This window comes from Debaryomyces fabryi, assembly GCF_001447935.2.
Source record: "Debaryomyces fabryi strain CBS 789 chromosome Unknown contig00104, whole genome shotgun sequence".
Lineage (NCBI taxonomy): Eukaryota > Fungi > Ascomycota > Pichiomycetes > Serinales > Debaryomycetaceae > Debaryomyces > Debaryomyces fabryi.
The window spans coordinates 14,550-37,014 of record NW_015385530.1 but is presented as its reverse complement, the minus strand read 5'-3'; the positions used below and the strand labels follow the sequence as shown (position 1 = coordinate 37,014).

The 22,465-nt window shown below is 35.1% G+C and overlaps 11 protein-coding genes across 11 annotated transcripts; 7 read left to right on the top strand and 4 right to left on the bottom strand.

The window, feature by feature from the left end:
• Window positions 1–269: 269 nt before the first annotated feature.
• Window positions 270–1,862, top strand: ARH2 (NADPH-adrenodoxin reductase; the record flags this gene model as incomplete). The annotated part of the gene is made up of 1 exon (XM_015613000.1): window positions 270–1,862. One exon carries the CDS (start codon window positions 270–272, stop codon window positions 1,860–1,862), a length of 1,593 nt encoding a protein of 530 aa, XP_015466191.1.
• Window positions 1,863–1,909: 47 nt separating this feature from the next.
• AC631_04170 (putative lipase) lies at window positions 1,910–2,932 on the bottom strand (the record flags this gene model as incomplete). The annotated part of the gene is made up of 1 exon (XM_015612999.1): window positions 1,910–2,932. The coding sequence occupies one exon, from the start codon at window positions 2,930–2,932 to the stop codon at window positions 1,910–1,912; it is 1,023 nt and encodes a 340-aa protein (XP_015466190.1).
• A 1,073-nt stretch (window positions 2,933–4,005) lies between these two features.
• RGA2 (Rga2p) lies at window positions 4,006–6,279 on the top strand (the record flags this gene model as incomplete). The annotated part of the gene is made up of 1 exon (XM_015612998.1): window positions 4,006–6,279. The coding sequence occupies one exon, from the start codon at window positions 4,006–4,008 to the stop codon at window positions 6,277–6,279; it is 2,274 nt and encodes a 757-aa protein (XP_015466189.1).
• Window positions 6,280–6,469: 190 nt separating this feature from the next.
• Window positions 6,470–7,795, top strand: AC631_04168 (Rho GTPase-activating protein; the record flags this gene model as incomplete). The annotated part of the gene is made up of 1 exon (XM_015612997.1): window positions 6,470–7,795. One exon carries the CDS (start codon window positions 6,470–6,472, stop codon window positions 7,793–7,795), a length of 1,326 nt encoding a protein of 441 aa, XP_015466188.1.
• Window positions 7,796–8,597: 802 nt separating this feature from the next.
• On the bottom strand, window positions 8,598–8,828 carry CRD2 (Crd2p; the record flags this gene model as incomplete). The annotated part of the gene is made up of 1 exon (XM_015612996.1): window positions 8,598–8,828. The coding sequence occupies one exon, from the start codon at window positions 8,826–8,828 to the stop codon at window positions 8,598–8,600; it is 231 nt and encodes a 76-aa protein (XP_015466187.1).
• A 728-nt stretch (window positions 8,829–9,556) lies between these two features.
• Window positions 9,557–11,392, bottom strand: ASK1 (Ask1p; the record flags this gene model as incomplete). Its single annotated transcript, XM_015612995.1, has 1 exon — window positions 9,557–11,392. One exon carries the CDS (start codon window positions 11,390–11,392, stop codon window positions 9,557–9,559), a length of 1,836 nt encoding a protein of 611 aa, XP_015466186.1.
• Window positions 11,393–11,631: 239 nt separating this feature from the next.
• On the top strand, window positions 11,632–11,907 carry AC631_04165 (uncharacterized protein; the record flags this gene model as incomplete). Its single annotated transcript, XM_015612994.1, has 1 exon — window positions 11,632–11,907. One exon carries the CDS (start codon window positions 11,632–11,634, stop codon window positions 11,905–11,907), a length of 276 nt encoding a protein of 91 aa, XP_015466185.1.
• Window positions 11,908–12,127: 220 nt separating this feature from the next.
• Window positions 12,128–12,850, top strand: AC631_04164 (uncharacterized protein; the record flags this gene model as incomplete). Its single annotated transcript, XM_015612993.1, has 1 exon — window positions 12,128–12,850. One exon carries the CDS (start codon window positions 12,128–12,130, stop codon window positions 12,848–12,850), a length of 723 nt encoding a protein of 240 aa, XP_015466184.1.
• Window positions 12,851–12,998: 148 nt separating this feature from the next.
• HSX11 (Hsx11p) lies at window positions 12,999–14,501 on the bottom strand (the record flags this gene model as incomplete). The annotated part of the gene is made up of 1 exon (XM_015612992.1): window positions 12,999–14,501. The coding sequence occupies one exon, from the start codon at window positions 14,499–14,501 to the stop codon at window positions 12,999–13,001; it is 1,503 nt and encodes a 500-aa protein (XP_015466183.1).
• Window positions 14,502–15,094: 593 nt separating this feature from the next.
• On the top strand, window positions 15,095–16,945 carry CAT2 (carnitine O-acetyltransferase; the record flags this gene model as incomplete). Its single annotated transcript, XM_015612991.1, has 1 exon — window positions 15,095–16,945. One exon carries the CDS (start codon window positions 15,095–15,097, stop codon window positions 16,943–16,945), a length of 1,851 nt encoding a protein of 616 aa, XP_015466182.1.
• Window positions 16,946–19,299: 2,354 nt separating this feature from the next.
• On the top strand, window positions 19,300–22,146 carry RFX2 (Rfx2p; the record flags this gene model as incomplete). Its single annotated transcript, XM_015612990.1, has 1 exon — window positions 19,300–22,146. One exon carries the CDS (start codon window positions 19,300–19,302, stop codon window positions 22,144–22,146), a length of 2,847 nt encoding a protein of 948 aa, XP_015466181.1.
• Between the last annotated feature and the right edge of the window lie 319 nt (window positions 22,147–22,465).

Below are 22,465 nucleotides of genomic sequence, written 5' to 3'. Positions count from 1 at the left end.
TTATTTTGTAAGATATTACCCAGGATGATTTATATTGATCTTTTAGTTCTTTGTTTTTAATTTTGTCCTACACAATTACATTAATATAACCTTGGAAGTTTACAAGAAGAGCTTGTATGCTTAGTGTTGTAACCTAAAAAGATATACGTATAGATTTGTAATTTAACTTGAAATCATATATATTTCGATTACTCGGAAATAAAGCCGAGATTTTATCATTAAATCGATACACACTCCTACTAGCACCGATACCTAAATTTTGATGAATTATGAATATTAGTAGATCCATTATAGCTGCTCACAGCTACGTGACTATTTCGAAAAGGTATTTTTCTGCTTCTGTCAAGAATTTCAACAAAAATGTACCGACTTATAAAATTGCCATAGTTGGAACTGGTCCAGCTGGATTCTACACTGCCCACCATTTACTTCATAAGGCAGCACCATTAGATCAATTCAAATTAAAGGTTGACTTTTTTGAGCGTCTACCTGCTCCATATGGATTAAGTAGATATGGTGTTGCCCCAGATCATCCTGAAGTCAAAAACTGTGAAGATTATCTTAATAACATAATGCAAGATTATCCTGCTAAAAAAGATAATAACACGGAAAATAAAAATCACGAAGTTAGATTTTTTGGTAATATCAACATTGGCGAGGACATTACACTTGAAGAACTCGAATCTAGTTATCATTCAATCATATTATCTTACGGTTGTACGTCTGATGATAACCAGTTGAATATTCCTGGCGCACAGCTTCCAGGAGTTATTGCCGCCCGTGAATTTGTACATTGGTATAATGGGCACCCTGATTATCATTCTGCAGATACCCAATTTATTCCACCTCAACTAGATAAAATTGAGGATGTTACAATTATTGGGAACGGAAATGTTGCCTTAGATGTAGCTAGAATATTGTTGGCTGAACCGCAAAAACATTGGTCTTCTACTGATATATCGAAGGAAGCTTTAGAAGCGTTATTTAAGAGCAGCGTTAAGAACGTTAACATTGTTGCAAGACGTGGGATCCTCGAATCTGCGTTTTCAAACAAAGAGATAAGAGAATTACTAGAGTTATCCAAGGATCAAAAGGTGAGGTTCTTACCAATCGAAGATTCTATTATGGAGAGTATTCAACCTATGGTTAATAATTTAGGAAGAATAGATAAAAGGCGTGTAGCATTGTTAGAGAAATATTCTAAACAGTCTCCTGAAGTGGATAGTTCAATGAAAACTTGGTCTTTGAAATACTTAAGAACTCCAGTTGAATTTACCGTCAATGAGAGTTCTCCGGATCTACTCTTGTCAACAAGATTTCAGAAAAATGAATTAATTCAAGACCTGTTAACCAATAAAATTCAAATTAAGCCTATTGCAGGAGAATTCGAAACTATAAAAAATGAATTAGTCATCTTGTCTATAGGTTATAAGGGATCACCCCTTGTTGGATTTGAAGAAGCTGAAATATCTTTTGATACTCATCACAATAGATTGTTGAATAAAGAAGGTCGCATTTTATCAACATCAGCATCTGGTGAAGATCTGCATAATTTAATCTATAAAAGAGGTTGGTATACTTCAGGATGGATTAAAAATGGCCCTAAAGGTGTTATTGCTACAACAATGATGGAATCATTTGAGACTGCTGATAATGTATTAGAAGATTTATCAAATAGTATTCATACGAATCCATTATCCGACTCTACTTCATTAGAAGAAAGATTAAAAGCTAAACCAGCTGTAAGTTGGGAGGATTGGTTGAAATTAGAGCAATTAGAGCTAAATAATGGCACTAAATTTGGGAAATCAAGAGATAAACTTTCTAATACTGCTGAAATGCTCAAAGTTGCATGTAAATAGAATATAGGCAGATATAATGTACATACTTTAAGAAAAACAATAAAATACTATATCTGACACTTTGTAATACCTATAAAATAATTATTATGTTCATATTTGCCAACATTATCCGACCACAATTTGTTGTAATTGAATTTTGCAATACTTACCTGGCCCTCAATATACTGGTCATCTAAACTTGACATACCTTTTGGCTCAATATCATCCGATTTATGTGGAAAGTATTTTTTATTAATGGTATATTCAAAACCACAATGTTGATAAATCGAGGTTGGTGGTAACTTGGGTATCATATCACCTTTATGAACAACCCTGATATATCCTGTTTCAAAATCCCTATTTTCACAGATATACTCTGCAACCTCAGAAGTGCTGAAAATTCTATCAATGTATTCCGCCATATCCTTGTTTCCCACTTTAGGACTTGCATATGAAACAACCAATGGATCATAGCCCATCAACCGTAACTCAACGCCGCTTAATACTGCTAAAGCCCCGCCTAAAGAATGACCAACTACGACCAATTTATAATCTAAATGTTCATCATGCAAAGCTAATACGCCTTGAATAATTGAACCGCAATGCTTCTTCAAAACCTTGTAGTACCCTCGATGTACTTTGCAGTTATCACAATCAATATTTTGCACGGTATCTGTCAGGGGAATGCCATTATTAAATATTGGAATATATTCAACTGGAAATATATCCATATTCCGTAACCAATCTCTTCTAGATGCCGTGCCTCTAAATACCAAGAGTATTCTCTTCGTTTCATGATCTATGGCATAGTAGCCAGAACATGCTTCACCCCAAGTATTGAATTTAAACCTACCTTTAATTGCTAAACTTTCATAAGGCTTTGTCTTACAAATTTCTAGCAAGCAATTGGAATCATCATCCCCAAAAATTCCGGGGCTTGATTCTTTCTCAAGGCAGTAAGCAATGGCTGCAATATGAGCATATTCAACTAACGTTTTGTAATCCTGCGGTATCTTTTCAGTTTGGTATTCAGCCTTATACCCATAGGCAAACGCAAGATAGCAAGCAAGTAGTACAGCTATATACCTCATTAAGTTTGAAAATTCGCAACCCTGTTTCGTAGGATACAATTTAGAGACTTAAATAATAATTGCGATTTTTGGTATGTTGACGGGTCATGAATATCAAATTTCCAAATAACCATAATAAATCAAAGAATCGTCTCAAGTACATTTCAGTATTTCTGGTACAATATTAATTGCATGTAATATTAACTTCATTACCACCAAGAATGGCATATAGCGCACATATATTGGCAATCTATAAATCCTGTTATCTCATCTTTGACAGGTCAGTCCTTTAGTAACAGAAAAAAAAATTGTTTCATTATTATGATCTATATATATATCAATGTCTGCTTTCGGCAAAACCATATATGTTTTCCATAAACCCATGTGTGTCTTGAAACATTCTTTTCTCGCTTATACACTTTTAGTTCGTGTTTTCTCATATTGAACTAAGATCACCCGGGTAATTCCATCCTTGAAACCGACCTTACGTGCATTGTAGTCCAGAACCCTACAGAACCAGTATATCATTGTATAATTATACATCCATATAAACTCAATTATATATCCAGAGACAAACTTGAAGGCTTTCTTCTGCATGAAAAAGACTGATTCTTATACGTTATTTTTTTAAGTCATGTTAAGCCCTTGTTTATCTTCTTATTTAGTATCATTTGAAGATCCCATTTTTAAACCAAATACTCTAATTGTTTCCTTTTTTAGATATAGAAGAAATTTCTAACCAGAAACCTTTAAAACAATAGCTGCATAGAGATGTTTTAATCTGAAATGTCGATCCTTGTTTGCAGCTTGTCTAGTTCCAGCATTTTTGTGTAACATGGCGCATGAGCATTTCCCATTTCTGCCTATAATAATAACTTGTAATGATTTCTCCATAAATCTTGGATCGTTCATTAATATATCAAAGATAGAACACTTAGTACCGTTACATTACCTTTATTTGAAGGTATATTATTAGGAAAAACAACATTCGTTTAAGTTAATTCTGGTTTTATTCCTTTTTTTTTATATAACACCTTTACGACACGTCTAGACGCTGTGTATAATAATTTTATACAAATTTACTAAGAGGTAAAATGGCAGATACTACTTTACAGAGCACTCAAGAAATTACAGATATAGACGAAAATAACTTACAGCCGTGCAAAAAATGTAACTTACCGATTTATGAAGGACATGCGTATGAGTTAGGTGATGATAGGTGGCATATAAATTGTTTCAAATGTTCAAAGTGTAATTCATCATTGGGATGTAATTCTAACTTTTTGGTGTTGGGAAACGGAAATTTGATTTGCTCGAACTGCTCATACAACTGTAAACAGTGTGGCAAGAAAATTGATGATTTAGCCATTCTCACTGGTGATCAAGCATATTGTTCGTCATGTTTCAAGTGTCGCTCATGTAAGTTGAAAATTGAAGACTTGAGATATGCTAGGACATCAAAAGGATTATTCTGTATGAGCTGTCATGAGAAATTGATTGCAAAGAAGAAAAAATATGATTTAAAAAGGAAACAGATTGCACAACTACAACAACAAAAGGAAAATGAAGAAAGAGAGGTCAGTGAATACCTGCAGACACCACCACAAGCATATGACGTACTTCGTCACCTTCAGGAGCGTTCAAACTCTTCTACGTCTGTTTTAAGTAACACAACGAGCGCGAGAGATAGTATTGACAATGCTAGTGATGTTTTCACCCAACCAAATAAGTCGAATTCGAGTATATCTACGAAAGATAAAGTTTTGCCTCCACCACCAAGTAATCCACCAAGTCAACCTAGTTTATTTGCGAGAGAGTCTTTTAATTCTACAAAAACAGATGGTTCCCTTACCTCAACAATCACTTCGAGATTTTCAACGCCAACAAGCGAGTACGCTAATGCAATTTCTAATCCTAATGGTATTGATAATGATTATTCTATTGAAGAAGTTAATGACAGTGATGATGAACTTAAAAAAAATAATACAAAAGGACAATTGCGTCCTCATAAGGATCAAAATGAGCAGATAAGTACGCCGCCAACATCATCAGCAAACGAAAGTCTGTCACCCGTTAAAAATATGACTAATGGCATTAGACTTGATATTATCGACTCCTCTGAGCCATCAACCCCAAGACATAATCAATTGGAACCAGCGGCAACGTTTACTCCACAATCTAAAGATAAACCTACGAACGGTGAATATAGAGCAAATTCCCCTATTTCAATGTCAAGGTCCAATTTCAAAGGGAAAAACCTTCTTATTTTATCTCCAAACCACAATGGTGAAGATTTCTTTAATCCATCTAAAGAAAGCCATTCGTCAATTGGCTCCCCTACTTACGATATGATGTCAGAATATGATGACAGTCGACCAACACTTGCGGCTCCAATTGATGAGACGAAGGTGAGATCTGGCTGTCCTTCACCTTTCGCTAAGGCAAATAGACAAGCAAGAGTTGTTGAAACGAATGATTATAGTCAAGACAATTCAGGAATATTTTTGGATAATGAGGATAATAGAGAAGATGGATATGATATAATTAGGACACCTAAGAAGTTGGGCTTATCGTCGTCAACGACGAATACCACTTCACCACCTCCAAAGTTACCTTTGCCTGTGATACCATCAAGCCCGGTCAAACAAGAAGTACATGAAACTCCAACAATTCTGGAGACTGCTAAATTTAATAATAAGCTAGAATCTACTCCGAAGGGGTTAGGATTAGCTGGTGTAGATTATGATGAATCCAAAGATGAAATTAGGTATTTTAAGCAGAATAATGAAAATCAAAGCGAAAAACCGATCCCTCTCGTACAATCACAATCCCAGACTCCTAATCAAAAATCACCGGCGACTCCAGCTGTAACAAACCTTGAAACACCAACAATTGTGGATAAAGAAACTCCGGAGAGTAAACAAGAATTATCTAGAAAATCATCGTTGATAAGGACACCAAAGCTTAGTTTGAAACATAAAAGATCTATTTCAGGTGGTGGTGGTGGTGGCATCTCTCAAAAGTTTGGGTTTTTTAAATCTAACAATAAAGATGATCCAATTTCAAACCCTGAGAAGCCACGTCATGGGTCTGTAGGATCTATCTCAAATGGAGGATCAGCATTCGTTACACCCCCTTTACCTCGAACTTCGCTGACAAACCATCAATTCCAGACAAATAATGGGTTCATTCGAGAACACAACAGATCCACGTCAGACACTCCGTTTACTTCTATTACGGATAACAGATATAATACCGATTTAGCGAAAAATGATTCAGACATGAGATCTTTGAAATCAGAAGTTTACCAATTAGATTCTCAAAGGCAGATGTTGTTTAATGAAAATAGAGCTCTAAAAAACGAATGAGAAATTAAGCGAACAACTAAAGATTTTGCAAAACAGCGTGAGCGTAGAGTCAGCTAATCATGAGATCCTAACAAGAGAAATTCTTACCTTAGAAAAACGTAAGAAAGATCTTTTAGAAGTAAACCAGACTTTGTCTGAGCAGAACCATAAGTTAGAATTGTCTGCTAATAACACATCGGCAATTAGTAAAATGCCTTCAAATGAAACGGGTTATACCAATTCGATAGGTAGTACAACTGTTGGTAATTTACTGACTTCTCTCCCTTCACAAAACTCATCATCTTCATTGGTAGCTGGCGCTCCATATAATGAAAGTAGTTACCCAGAAGATCATACTGAAACCCAAAAGGCCACTAGGCTAAAATTCTGGAGAAGACCAAAGGTAGCACCTAATTTGGTTTCTTCTAATAGTACTAATATTTTGAGTGGACTGCAAAACTCAACCCCAACTCAGCATCAGCTTCACAGTTATAATCAAAGTCAAAATACAACTCCAGTTCAAGGACTGGGAAATCAACAACCTCAAAGCTGGAATAATGGCTCTAACACAAAATTGAGTCAAACTTATTCATCCCAAGCGATCCGTCCTCCTAATAGCAAAAACTATGTGAATGCCAATAGTGTTAATAACAATAATAACAGCAACAACAACAACAACAATAATAATAATAATAATAACATTGGCAATAATAGCAATGTCTATAACAATGACTCTTTAACTGTGGATGGTAACAACAAAAAAGGAATAGGTTCATTCATGACAAAGTCTAGATCAACTAACATTCTTGAATCATTCTTATCTGGAAATAGTGCTCACAATTCGCCAAATGGTAATCATGAAGTTAATGACCCGATCCTGTTAGCTGAAATTGACTCTGCTCCTCTTTTTACTTCATCTATTCAGAAACGGGCAGAGTATGAAAACGAACAAGTACCACTCATTATAACGAAATGTATTGCAGAAGTGGAGAAAAGAGGATTGGATGTGGAAGGAATATATCGTATTTCTGGCGGCAATTCGGCAATCGTTGCAATTGAGAATGCCTTTGCCGATTTACCTCCTAATTCAACTAAGGACGAAAAGCAATTGCGCAAGTTGGAGGATGTAATTAGTGGTGATATAAACGCTGTAACCTCGGCATTGAAGCGCTATTTACGTAAGTTACCGGAGCCATTACTCCCATATGCCAATTATGACGAGTTTATTAAAGTAGCTCTGTCAATTCCTGGAAACAAACAAGATAAAAGAATTAATGAATTGAAGCTGAAGGTTATTAACAAATTACCTCCAACAAATAAGCATGTATTATTCTTGATCTGTAAGCATTTGGACTTGATTAACTCGTATGCTTCGGTGAACAGAATGAATTTCAAGAATTTATCAGTCGTTTTTGCGCCTACATTAGTAAGAGATGAGACCGGAGAAAAAGAAATGATTCATATGGGTTATAGAAACGATGTTACCGAATTGATGATTACAAATTACCAAAAATTGTTTTATGATTATTTACAGTAAATAGATAGCTTTCTAGATAAATCAAATAAACTTTTAAATGACTGTATTAATCTTTTTATTTGACAGGAACCTAACGTCTACTTTTTATTAAAGATGTAAAAATATTCATAATCGTTCTCTGGAAATGATGCTGTGCTATTTGTGCATTACAAATCAAGAATATGTACAATGAAATGCTAATAATGTGATATCCACAGAATCGTTCGTAAAATACAAGCAAACTAATGTATATCTTTGATATTTGGGTTCAGATACATTTCATACCTTCTATGGCCCACCCTAATCAAGTGTTCAATTACACTGAACAGCTTCTTGGGAAGATGTCTATGCTTCCCGAACTCTTCCCTAATGTATAATCTCCAATGCTCTCTATTCTGGTCCGGTTTGGTCTTAACATTCCGTATACATGCACGATATAGCTTCAATACCTCTCTTTGCAACCCCGATAAACGTGCCATGGTTGTGTCAATTATAAATATATATGTATGATCAACAAGAGTCTTCAAGTTGTGGATAAGTCTTTAACAATACCCTTAGTTAAGGACATCGCTCATAATCGATACAGAGACATTTATTTATGTCGTGAACATAATACTTTGTGACATTATCCCCATGTACTACATCTTACCATCACTATATGATGAAATGTGCAAACATTCCTAGTGAGTTTTAAACCTACAAATGGCATTCACCTCTATTATTTATTAAAAATTAAGGACTAACTACTGTACAAAAAACTCTTCGTCAATAAGTATTTTTAACGATTTATGCAAATAAATGTTTTGAATGATGATGTTTATACTTATTTAACATTGGTAAAGTCGATTTCTCCTTCTCTACTAACTTCACAATGTCCACTAGCACCACATGTACAACCATTCTTCGATCTTTTGCCGCAAGCACAAGCATTTCCTGCTTCGGGAGTAACGTTTTCAACTGAAGCTTTCTCACAGTTACACTTTAAAGCTGGTTGTTCACCACAAGAACAAGTGGAGTTCTTAGCACAGATACATTCTTTAGCGGAGCAAGACATTATTATTATGTTATTTATTAATGCGATATGTGTTTATGTTATAATTTAAAATAATGTTTGTAATACTACAGAGGCCAAAAGACGTATTTATAGTCAGAATGATATTTGCAGCTATCTTTCAGGTCACGTTTTAATGGTCTGATTTAAGAATTTCAACCAATCAATTTTCTCGAATTAGTCATACGAATAATATAATTAGTAATAGTTTGTTATCATTGGTCCTTTGTATAGTCTACTTGCAACATGCAACCAAAATCGTATGCGGTTTGAAACCTTGACTAATATTCTGTTCGCAGCCATTTGCAGGGCATACCTGACCAGGCAACAATCACTAAATGTGTTTGTTGCACAATACATGTAGCTAAAACCAAAACATAATAAGTCTCATACTTGCAGATGAGCTTATAAGTCTGCGGAAACATGGAATATCTATCATCTTAATAGCTACAAAAAGATTACAATTTTCTATAAATCTTGCAAATATCGGAGTTTTTAAATTCTTAGTTATATTTAAGGATGTCTTCCCTTATGGATAATGCTTGAAAAAAGAAGAAAAGACATACATAACTATACATTAGTAGCTATTGCTGTAGCTAAGAATAGTAACCTTTAAATACTGGTCTTGCCTCTAAGAATAATCGTGGATGCGAAAATTTTATATTAAAAACTGCTTGTCGCCTAATGTTTATTTGTTCTAACTTACAGTGTATAAAAATACAGAAATGCAGTCATTGACCCATATGTTGGGTGTAATTGGTGAAATTCCTAAAACGTTCGCCAAGCAAGGAACCTAGTTCGGACGTGGAATTCCCAGTCTGGTCAGATGTGTCATTAGCTGCGATTTCATTTTGATTAGTTTGGTCATTGAAGCTATCAAACAAATTTCTGGCCTGCGGGTTGGTTTGTTGCTCAGGATTATTAGAATCGCCTTTATTATTTATCTTAGTGTTGTATAATACTTCTTCAAATAAATAGGATATGGATCTGGAATTAGATTGGTTTGAGTTTTTCGACTGGTTAGCAGTATTATCCTTAGATTGGTTCAACAGAGTGTCTTGATTATTTACCATCGAGTGGTATATAGTATGTGCTGAGTTATTTTGCTTGCTGGACGTGTTGTCTAAGAAAACATTTTGATCGTCATCGTCACCTGGAAGTATACTTGGCCTTTTCTTGTCATCGTGCTTTATTGTGCTAGACAGACGTTTTTTCTTATTACTATTTGGTAACTCTATAGTTTCAAGGTCGGGCAACGGTACTTCGTCTTCGTCTTCGTCTTCCTCGTTTCTGGTGCTCGGGTTATTGTCATCATTTTTTGAACGATCATTTACGCCAGGATTGTTTTGCAATTCGGGAGGTGGTAAATCACTGTCATCGTCTCCATACCTTATTCGTACACCTAGAGGAGTTCTCATTATGTCTATACCTACGCCTTTTTCTCTACTACCAGAAGGAGTAAAATTTGGAGTTCGAGGAAACCGCTGTATCGTATTTTCCTGATCGGAGTTTCTGTTTTGCTTTCCAGGGGTGGATTTAGGTGGTAATAAAATAGGGGATAGCCTTCCTAAATCTTTTGATTCTAATGATTCTTTAGAGCCACCTTCTCCATTACTATTGCTTCCATTATTCATATAACCTCTTTCAGATAACAATATAGGAGGCTCTGGTAATGTAGGCGAAGAATCAATTAAATTCTGTATTAAGGACGATCTGCGCCTTACATCTTCAGACATGCCTCCTTCCCTTATTGGAGTACGATGCGTAGATTTTTGGGGTTTTCTAGGCGATATTGAAATTTTGTGATAGTTATCTAGCGATTGTCTTATAGTGTGTGTCACAACAGGAGGTGATGCAAGCTTAGGAGGAGATTTAGTATTCATGAATGACTGCTCTTCACTCGAAAAAGTCGGTGCTAGGGTATGTGTAGATTGTAACCGTTCGCTTGTCTTGCCAACATGCGATTTTTGGTTTTGAATAAATGATGATCTCTGTTTCAACTGCGGTGTAGATGCTTGCATATTATATTGGTGAGCTGGTGCATTTTGCTCTCCCGTTGACCATGTTGGCGTTTCTTCGACGTTGTTAAATCCTTTAAGCAATGGCTTTTTGAATTGTTGTACTTGTTCTGCGCTCTCGCGAGTTGGCTCGGGCACTGCATTTTCACCGTCTTCTCCTTCTTCATCATCCAGTATTAAAAAGTTATTCTTCGAATTAGCTATGGTGTTCAAGTCCGTATTCATATTCGCCGGGGCCTCGTAACTGGTCAACTCCACATTGGCTGCCTGCTCCAAAAAGTACTTCCAAAAATTGACATTATTCCACACGTTTGAAGAAGAAGCAGCATATTTCTTTAAAATTGGAAATATCTTATCATTAATTACTGCATTCGATTTCGACAAATTTTTATCTATTTCTTGTAATACTAATGTTATTTCTTGTTCTAGTCTTTCTAACTCCAAAGTAGCCGATTCTCCATCTATATTCTCATCTCCCTTCAAATTTAGATTCGGATTGATTGTCGACTTCCGACGTGATGAAGATGGGGCAATGGAATACCTCTTCATTATTTAATTGCACTGAAGGCCACTTCTAATATCTCCTCTAGCGCTAGTCTTGTATTTGTTTTTAAATGTCTGATTCATACGCGTAAAGTAGTTTACAGGTTAATATCATTGAATTACAGATTGTGCAAAAATACAGATTTGCATAGCACTACGGATTATGGTATTAATTAAATCGGAGTGATCATCTACACTCTTAATAAATATTACGAATAGGGAATATCCAAGTAATGGGAAATATTATGTCCGTCTCATTTGCTCCTGAATGCACGGAAGCTAAAAATAAATATGATGACTGCTTCAACAAGTGGTATACTGAAAAATTTTTACAAGGTAAATCCTTAGAAAATGAATGCACAGAATTGTGGGATTCTTACATCACATGTGTAAACACTGCTTTAGCTAAACAGAAAATAAAGCCAATGTTGGATAAGGCTAGAGAAGATCAGCCATTTTCGTCTGAGGAAATCAGACAAAGTGCTGGAACTCTGGATTCCAAACCGGAAAGCAAGCGCTGATGATCTTGCGTTTTCTGTGCTAGTTCTGGACAACTACTTGTATATATATTACTACGTCTTCAGGACATAATACATGCTATAGGGGTACTTTATCGTAGAATGCATCACTGATAGAATATATGTGATCCTGTATATAAATGAGATTATTTCCACACAAAAAAGGTGAAAAGAAATCGTAGAGATCAACGTAAGAAGTAGTTTCATAGTTAATCTGCCCATAATGTTAGTGGAAGAGGTTCCTAAGACCACAAATTCGAACAGCACAACAGTTTATTTTTCGTCATCAATTAACCTCAGTGCAAGGCCATCTTCGTACTCGTTCAAGCAACAAGATAACAATCAAGACCAAGATGATTCTGGGAATGCAAACAACATAAATAGACACAATAAGAGTAGACCCAAAGTTAACTATAATTTGAATCACTTAATGAATGCACAAACTCAGGCTAACGATATAGCTGCTTATTCTGGACCTTTAAAATCATCGCAACAAATTCAATTAGAAAGAATAATAACTAAAAGATTGAATGAATTAAACAAAGAATCCGCCACCAACACGTTCGAAATACCGAAGAACTTCACCTTTCAAAATGCAAATGCGAGTGGTGATAAAAGGAAGGCGAGACAGGGAAATACACCAACAACCAAGAAAATATTATCTTCTCGTAGAAACTTGAATCTGTATTTTGAAGAAGAGCGAAATTTGATATCCATAAATTCGATTTTGAGTCTTAATTACCAATTCATTGACCAAATAGATTCTACAAACGAAATTCAATCAAGCCAAAAGAAGAGAAAATTAAATGAAAGGGTTTTCAAACCCAGACTAAGATTGTGTTGTATATGCGGGTCAAATTCTAGTTATGCTAGATGTACAAATTGTGGGTTATTCGCCTGCAGTGTTAAATGTAATAAATTACACGAAGACCTGAGGTGTAATTAGTACAATATGTAGTAATATAGTAATGAATAATGATAAATATCACAATCCATCTTTACGAGTAGATTTACAATTAAAAGGATGTTTTAACAATCTAATAAATATGCTGTAAATTTGTCTATGATACATTTAGATAAGTACTATGAAATGCTTATAATTCTTCGGCTGTTAAATCTTTCTTGATTTTGAATGGTCTGCCTCTCCAATCGATTTCATGACCACACATCGCCATTATCCATATAGGCAACGCCAAAACTTCCCTCATTACCCAAATATAAAGCCATTTACGAAAAGGTCTAGTTAATGGAGGCAATTTGGATCTTTGCAACCAATTCGAATCATAGTTGGCTTCCGATATATTCTTAATAAAAGTATAATATTGGGTGTAATCAGTAAGTACCCAGATCGAAAGATGAAAGATGAAAAATTTCCAATTAAACCACGTATGCCATAACAACGTAGAGATTGCATACGTACCAAACAAGCCGCAAACAATCGACTCTGTTGAAGGTTCAATTAGCGTGGCCATCAATACCATGTATTTTCTAACACGCAACCATCTGACTCTTCTAGTAATATAATCATTGACCGTATTATCGGTCCCACTCAAGGGTTGGATAACAAAATCACCTGTTAATCCGGTTCTACTAAATAAATTTTCCCAAAGACATATTGCAATCATATTATCTTCTCCAATATAACGAGAGAATAACTTGAGAGAGTTTCCAGGTCCCAAAGAAGTGTAGTATTTGGCATCCGATACCACAGAGTTAGAAGAAAAAAATGCCGAATTAAGTGATGGAATTTTAGCCACGGCAAGATCTAAATCTGATTTTCTGTATATGTTTGACTTCCCATTAACGCATGGAGCCACTGCAAGATTATTCAACGACACATAGAATTTCAGGTGTGATGTCAACATAAACATTTCATCCAATTTAGCTCCTAGTTTTTTCAAAAATCTTTTCTTATATTGACCTGTCGAATTAACAGGACTCAAAGTATATTCTAAGTCACTGTCAGTATCGGTACTAGGATTAATACTTAATGCTAAAGGCACATGGTGTACCAATTTGATCTTCCTGTCGCTAGTGTTAGGCCTACCGTTATTAGTATCCTCATTAAGTGCCGTTATAGAATTCCGTAAAATATTAGGAGAAGCCCATACGTTTGAGTCCATAATCCATAAAATATCATGGTCTGCATTCAAAAACCCTTTAGACAAGTTGTTGACCTTTGGGTTTGGTCCAAAATGCTCAATCGACCTTCTTGTATCAAAATTATAACCCTGTGATACCAAAATTGTCGCATTCACGTCCGGATACTTGTCTATCAATTTCTGAATGATCGGTATGGATTCATCACTTGGATTATCGACGCAGAACAATATTTGCAACTTTTCTCGAGGATAATTCTGTTGAAATGACGATTCCAAGCACGAACTTAACTCAGGATCTATTCCCTTGATCGGGCGTATTATGCTAACCGCTTCGAGCGTGTCATCGCTCACCTTGGTTTCTGAAGTTCTTGTAAATTTACTTCGAATTTCAAAATATCCTCGATACGCTACCACCAATATAATAATGTACCAAACCAAAAAAACCACCCCTGTTATCAATCGGCTAGTAGATAATGCTTCAATATCTACTGACATTGAGATCGTAAAACACTTAATTACTGACTTCCAATGACTGTTCTTTTTTACCTTGATCTGAAAAATTCACTTTTCGCGAACGTTTGGACCTGCTTAGTTAACATGCATTGGTTTTCCATCTGTTCCGAAAACCTATGCCTCCGACAAAATATTGATGCATCTGTGCGGTGCGCAAAAATGCGCCACTAGTAGCGACAAAAGGACGACATAGGGAGAGTTCTCAGCGGAAGGACCTCCCAGCTGTAATCAAGGATCGCATTTTGCTCACCGGACACGCCCCGCCAGATATGTTCCCCGGCTATATAGAGCAGTGGTGAACCCCATACATTCGCGACATTGAAACGATATAAAACCGACATTTTAGTGACCTCGGGAAAGCGCTTAGCGCATAGTGTGCAAGTTCCTCGGTTAAGGAGTTTAGCACCCCCGCGAGATATTGGTGATGTGGATAGTATATAAGCATCAATAACCCCAGGATTAAGATTAATTGTTCAAAGCACAATTTTTCAACATAATTATTATTCGTTAAAATTTATTGATGGATAATGAATATTGATTCGAAAACCATGCTTAAGACTATCAGAATGAATAAAATGCCAGTATCGATGAAACAATTTTCCACATCTTCATTAAAGGGGGACTTGTTTAAGTACCAAAAAGACTTACCTAGATTACCAGTCCCAGGATTGCAGGAAACAGCAAATAAGTATGTGAGATCTGTGGAACCATTTTTAACCAAGGAGCAGTTGAGCAGTACCCAAGCCAAGGTAAGCGATTTCACTAAGCCCGGGGGAAGTGGTGAAGTATTACAACAGCGTTTAGTTGAATTTTCAGAAGGCAAAGATAACTGGCTTGCTGAATGGTGGGATGATTATGCATACATGTCTTACAGGGACCCAGTTGTGCCGTACGTGTCGTACTTTTTCTCGCACAAAGACATCAATAATGCTATTGGAAAGGACCAATTGTTGAAAGCATCTTTGATTGCATACTACACTCTTGAGTTCATGGAACAGGTGCAAAACGAAACTTTGGAGCCTGAAATCATCAAGGGTAATCCATTCTGTATGAATGCCTTCAAATACATGTTTAACAACTCGAGGGTTCCAGCTGAGAATTCTGATATCACCAAGATATACAACGGATTAGAACACAGATATTTTACTATTATTATCAAGAATCACTTTTATAAGGTTTACCACCACACTACAAGTGGCCAAAAGTTAAGCAAGGCTGACATTTACAAGCAATTGCAGTATATTTTCCAAGATGCTACCAACAAGCCAAGAGGTTTACCTATTGGTGCTTTGACTTCGCTTAACAGAGATGAATGGTTAAATTCTTACAACAATTTGACCAAGTCTCCAATCAACAATGCGTCTTTAGAGTCTATCTTCGCTTCTTCATTTGTTATTTGCTTGGATGATAATAACCCAATTACTATTGAAGAAAAATCTAGAAACTGCTGGCACGGTGATGGTCAAAATAGATTTTTTGACAAACCATTAGAATTCTTTGTTAGTAGCAACGGTAACTCCGGATTTTTAGGTGAACACTCTAAAATGGATGCCACCCCAACCGTACAATTAAATAATTTTGTTTACTCCCAATTGACCAAAGAAAACCCAGCTGCTTTATTATCAGAAATTGCTACCGATACCAAACAATTATCTGATTTACAAGTTGAAGCTACTCCAGAAGTTTTGCAATTTGATATCAGTCCAGTCGTTAGAAATGAAATTAGTCAGGCTATTGTCAAATTCAATGAAACTATTTCTTCTCTTGATCAAGAAACATTCCAATACTTTGGTTACGGTAAGAATTTAATTAAGCAATTTAAGGTTTCCCCAGATGCTTACGTTCAGATGTTAATGCAATTAGCTTACTTCAAGATGACTGGCAAGCTCAGACCAACTTACGAATCCGCTGCTACCAGAAAATACTTAAAAGGAAGAACAGAAACTGGTAGACCAGTTTCTGTTGAATCGGCTGCTTTTGTTAAAACATGGACTGATAACAATGCTACTGTTGAAGACAAAGTTGCCACCTTCCAAGCTGCTTGTAAGCAACACATCAAGTTCTTAGGTGATGCTTCTGATGGTAAAGGTGTTGATCGTCACTTATTTGGGTTAAAGCAAATGTTGAAGCCTAATGAGCCTGTTCCAGAAATCTTCTCTGACGAGATCTTCAGTTATTCTTCTTCGTGGTACCTTTCTACTTCTCAAATTCCTTCTGAATATTTCCAAAGTTGGGGTTTCTCTCAAGTCATGGATGATGGTTTTGGATTAGCGTACTTAATTAACAAAGATTGGATAAATGTTCACATTTCATGCAGAAAGGGTAACGGCTTGAGATCTGATGTCATGAAGTGGTACTTAGTTGAATCTGCTAACGAAATGAAGCAAATCTTAAGTAGTACTTTAGCTCCAAAAGCAAAATTGTGATGGTGTCTCACTTTTTATTTATTATGATTTTATTTCCTCAAGGCTTTGTCTATATATCTTTATTAAAATTTTACTTTTTATTCATAAAATCTATTAATGTAGAACGTGCTTATACATATATTTTTAAACTGTAGAAGAATACAACAACTTGGTTTGAGATTATCAATTCATAATCCTACGTTGATTCAGAATTTGACCAAGTCCTCATTTACCACCCCATTATCATTTTCTATATTAGCGACGTTTGAAAGCGACGAAGTAATTACCATCCCACCCTATTGCAGAAACTTCTTTTGCTACAAGTTATAATGTGTAATATTAAATGAGGGCTCAATTATCTTTAACAGCATTCTTAGTTCCTGGGTGTGGGGTTGGCGAGGCTACATGTAGTACCAATCATATATCCCTCAAATTGAACTTAAAATAGAACCGTAATCGAACCCTTTAATCCAAATAAAATTCCACTTTACCACAGAACTTATTAGAGTCAAGAAAAATCTTTAAAGTTTGCGAATGACTTCTCATACAAGCCCTCGATTCATAAGCATTTTGAAGTAATTCATTAAGTATATGTTATCTCACAGATGATTATGAATCGGTTAACAACTTTTCTCAATCTAAAACTGAACCCTGAATGTTCAAGTAGGGAACTAGACCGAGTGAAACTTAAATTTAATTACCTAGAGGTTATCAGGGTTTTCTGAGTACATAAATTTTGATCATCTCTCCCCGCAGTGATTAATGGATGCAAAATTTTAATAAACCAGCTGTCGATTGTTTTAAATCTCACGACAGTGTTGTGATTAGTATCTGTTTTGTAAATAAATTTTGAAACTCCTAAATATTCTTTGACTGTAGAAATAGGTTTCTTCAAATTTAAAACTGCAAAAAAATAGAGAATAATTATAATTGTCATGATATTTAATGTCTATGAAATCTTTTCTTGTGGATTCGTAAAAAATACTCTTCAAGCGTTACATTCCGTTCTTTCCCTCTTGTGTGTAAATTTGACTAATATTGCCACTAATTATCCGATGAGCCGATAAAAAAAGAACCAAGATTTCCGCAATAAACCTTTTTATTTTTTTTGCGTTATGATTATTTTAACCTAGAGTAAATACCTCGCTTGTTATATTCTAGCTCGTGTAGTAATAAATACCTAAGTGCCACTTTTCTCAGTTAAACAATGTGTTAATGGGTCCCCGCCAGTTTTAACTACTTCGCAAATGTGACTTTACTACAGCTAGATTGATATCACGAAAGTATGATAGTGGGTTTTAACTGGATTGCAACAATACTTCCTGCAAACTAATTACCCTGGGTTAATTCCCCGCCTACAACCATTCGCAATCTTTTTCTAGAAAATCGAAAGCACGCTAAAAGACTATCACACCTGGTTGAAAGCAATTCATCTTTAGAAGGCATTTTACTATTGTACGCCCTTTCAAAATTATATCAAAACCACGGTTAAACCTGCTATACAAGAATGCGCGAAACCCGATGTTCATATGTAGTATGTTCTGTTATGATAGCCTCTATAAGATCATAATATCGATCTTGTAATGCGATAGTTACCGAGGGTCCTGAAACGGACTGTAGGATACTTCCATTCACGTACCTTTTGTATTAGGTTCCCATTTTGCAACCTTTTTACCCAATTGGGATACGCGCAAGTCATTTGTCCGCTGCTAAGTATACCCTTTCCAGACAAGCCAACTCACTCAAATCGCCCCGAGCGATTTGCTCGCTTAATTAGCATGTTGTTAACACATTTAATGCGTAATGAAGGAATAGCAAATGTGGATTTAGAACTTTATTGCTTGGGTGGTATTCAATTGCAAGGGGTAATAATTTATTTGACTGATAAGATGGTCATATTGGTCCATATTTGTCATTAACGGATAACTTTTACATTATGTATTATAGTTCCTATTTACAATACTGTAATATCTTACTTAGCTTGTTCTATTTTTAATTTAAACACCTCTACTTTTCTCATGTAGGCCCATTGTTATCACCAAATTTAATTGTGGTGTAACGATGAAATTTAGTTTGTCGCAGTAAAATTTGTTTAAATCTGATCTGATTTAATTTTACACATTCCGGTAAAAAATTTGACAAGAATAGATAATTGATTACCAGCATAAGTCCTTCGATACCTTATATTTTGTAAGGCAAATTTCCCTTACAGTTTTTGTTTTTACTTGTCTGTTTATTAATTCCAGGTGTTTTATTTATTTCAAGTACTTCGTTTAATAACTAACAGTTGTAATATCTTTAAGAATTCTTCATTTCAATTGCATCCGGCATTCCTCCTTATGGCATACTATAATTAATGTTTTGGGAAATAAATAATGAGTGATAGATCTTCAAAACCACATAGATCACATAAGCGACAGAAGTCATCTTTAACAAACATAGGCTATTATTTCCCTGATCAAACATCAACACAACAGCCATCACATCCACAATTTCAACAATTTGTACAACAGAGACAACAACAGCAACAGCAACAGCAACAACAACAGCATCATCATCAGCAGACTCACCAACCACATCAACGACATAATAGACAATTGTCTCAATCTTCTCAATTATCGCCTCATCAATATCAACTGACATCGATACCATCACAATCGTCACAGCCATCACAACAGTCACAACCATCCTTCTATGATTATGACCCCTACAATACATTGAATTATAGTCTTAATTCAACCACTGCGCCAAGCTCCAGTACGGGTACTGGGCATAATATCATTCAAGGCGTACCAGTAAAGCCAATTCCGTCTCCAACCAGAGGTCAGTTCGGTCCTGCTCCATTTTTATCATACCAATCGCCTACTCAGTATAGTATACCTGGGTCAGTGGATCAGAATTTTGGGACAATCCCTCTGATTCCATTGCCGTCTGAGCAATATAATTCAGACACTCCCAATGTGTACGAACAGTTTACATACCCAAAACCCGTAACGGAATTCAACGATCTACCCCAATCTGATATCAATACGTCCGTGCAAGCAAAGCGTCCTGCGAAACACAATAAAAACTTGTCGGTATCTACTAGGTTTAATTTATTTAATTTAAATGAGAACGAAGACCAAAGTGAGCGAGAAACGGCAACTAAACCTACGTCTATAAATCCACTTTTCAACGATTTCTTGCAGGACTTGGCTATTGTGGACGGATCTAATATTAACAACTATTTATTAAAGGTACTAGAGAAACTAGGATCGCCATTACCGATAGATGATTTTTATAACTTTTTATATAATAACGAGAAGCAAGCATCTGCTACTCCAGCTATCCCAACACATAAAATTGATAAGACCATGATCAATTTTTCAGTTCAATCTTCAGCTTTCAGTCTTTTGGATCAATTGCTCAACATTTTCAAGGTCCCCAACCTGCTTATTGAATACTTCCCAAATATCGCTAATAGAGAGAATAAATTATTTGGAATAAATTATCATGAATTGCTAAGAACTTTTTTGGCCATTAAGATTCTATTTGATATTTTGATTCAATTACCATCCAATAATGATCCCCAAAATTATACAATTCCAAGGTTATCTATTTACAAAACATATTATATAATATGTCAGAAATTGATAAGACAATACCCATCTCCCACAAACACTTCAAGCGAACAACAAAAACTAATTTTGGGCCAGTCTAAATTAGGAAAATTATTAAAATTAGTTTATCCTGATTTGCTAATTAAGAGATTAGGTAGTAGGGGTGATTCGAAATACAATTATTTAGGTGTAATCTGGAATCAGAATATCATTGATGATGAGATTAAGAAGCTTTGCGATGACAACGAATTAGTACATTTACATCGGATATTTGACACAAAGGATAAACCTTTTTCCTTTCAGAGAAGAAGAAATCATTCGACGACTAGTTATAATCCAATTCCAGGTCACAAAATTAAATTGAAAACCAGATCAAAATCTGAGCCTCAAATACAACTAAAAGGTCCTCATACAGAATCGTACAGTAATGAAAATATTAGAACTCCTAGCTTTTCGTTCATTAAACCACATTTGAAATTTCCTGAATCTGATAATTTTACTATTTTGGAAGAAAATAATGATAATCCTAACTGGTTTACAATTATAAAACAGAACACATACGAATGGTTCAAAAATTGTAACTCAACATTTCCAATGCGTGAAGCTATTGGAATGGTTTTCTTTAATAATGATAATTTGGTCGAGAAGAATTTCTTATGTGATGGTTTGATAGAAAAGGTAGTGAAACCCTTAAATTCAGATCTTGGATACGCTGAAAATTTCGATCTACATTTATATTTAATTATTATTGTGGAATTGCTACCATATTTATTGTTTCTTAAAACTTCTTCTCGGGTTAATTATTTGAAAAATCTAAGATTAAATTTATTATACTTGATTGATAATTTTAATGATGAACTAAATAATATAGGTGCTAATAATAACTTCAAGATTGACAATTCAAGAAAGTTTTTAATTTTAATGAAAAAGCTTATAAATATTAATGATCTATTGATAACATTTATTAAGCTTATTAATAAAGATGATGCTTCTAATTCGTCAGTGATGGTTCTTGATATTGAAAATTATTTGAATCTCACTGATGAAGATCAATCAGATAATGGAATAGATGAAGATAGTGAATCGAAATTGAGTTTCAAACATGATATTCTATCAAAAGATCTAATTTACGCCTTGAATGCTTACAATTTCGATCCTACTTTGGACCATCATTCCAGGTCTATTTTATCTCCTGATTTTATAAAGGATGAGGTCGATTTAATTGGAAACTTTTTCGGAACAGATTTACTAAATTTTTTGAATAATGAAGATTTAGGGGAGAAATATGAACAGATTACATCCAGAGAATCTAACGATGAAACAGATTCCATACTTTCAAAGAAGGAAGGCACAAAACTTGTATCCTTGCTTGCTTTAATTCATGATAAATTACTCACCAAGCATTTCAAAACGAAGTATCCAATTCTAGTCTATACGAATATTATGAGTCTTATACTTAATGACTCGTTGAAGTATATTTTTATTAAATATCAGAAGCAACAGAATAATCAACGTAAAGATGAAAACCAAAATAGCTTTGGTAATTGGTGGGTGTTCAATTCGTTTATTCAGGAATATTCATGCTTAATGGGAGAGGTTGTTGGCTTATATGATTCAATTTAGTTTCGCCGTTTAGCGTTGCATGACACTCTCTAATGTGCTTTTTTTTTTAATTCCAACCCTTTAACTACGTGCATCCAATTGCTGTTTCTATATATATATATATATACCTTACAACTAGAAAATCTGACTATTTTCTAGAAGTTTTGAGATTCTACTTTATAATATTGCATCTTATGTTTTCAATTGTAAAGAAGTTTGCACGTTTATGATGATAACTTGTTTATACTGGTGATAATAAATTAGTTACCCGGTGCGAATATGTTCCATAAAAAAAATTCGTAACGCATCAACTGAATTACAATATGGGGGAGATAGCCCA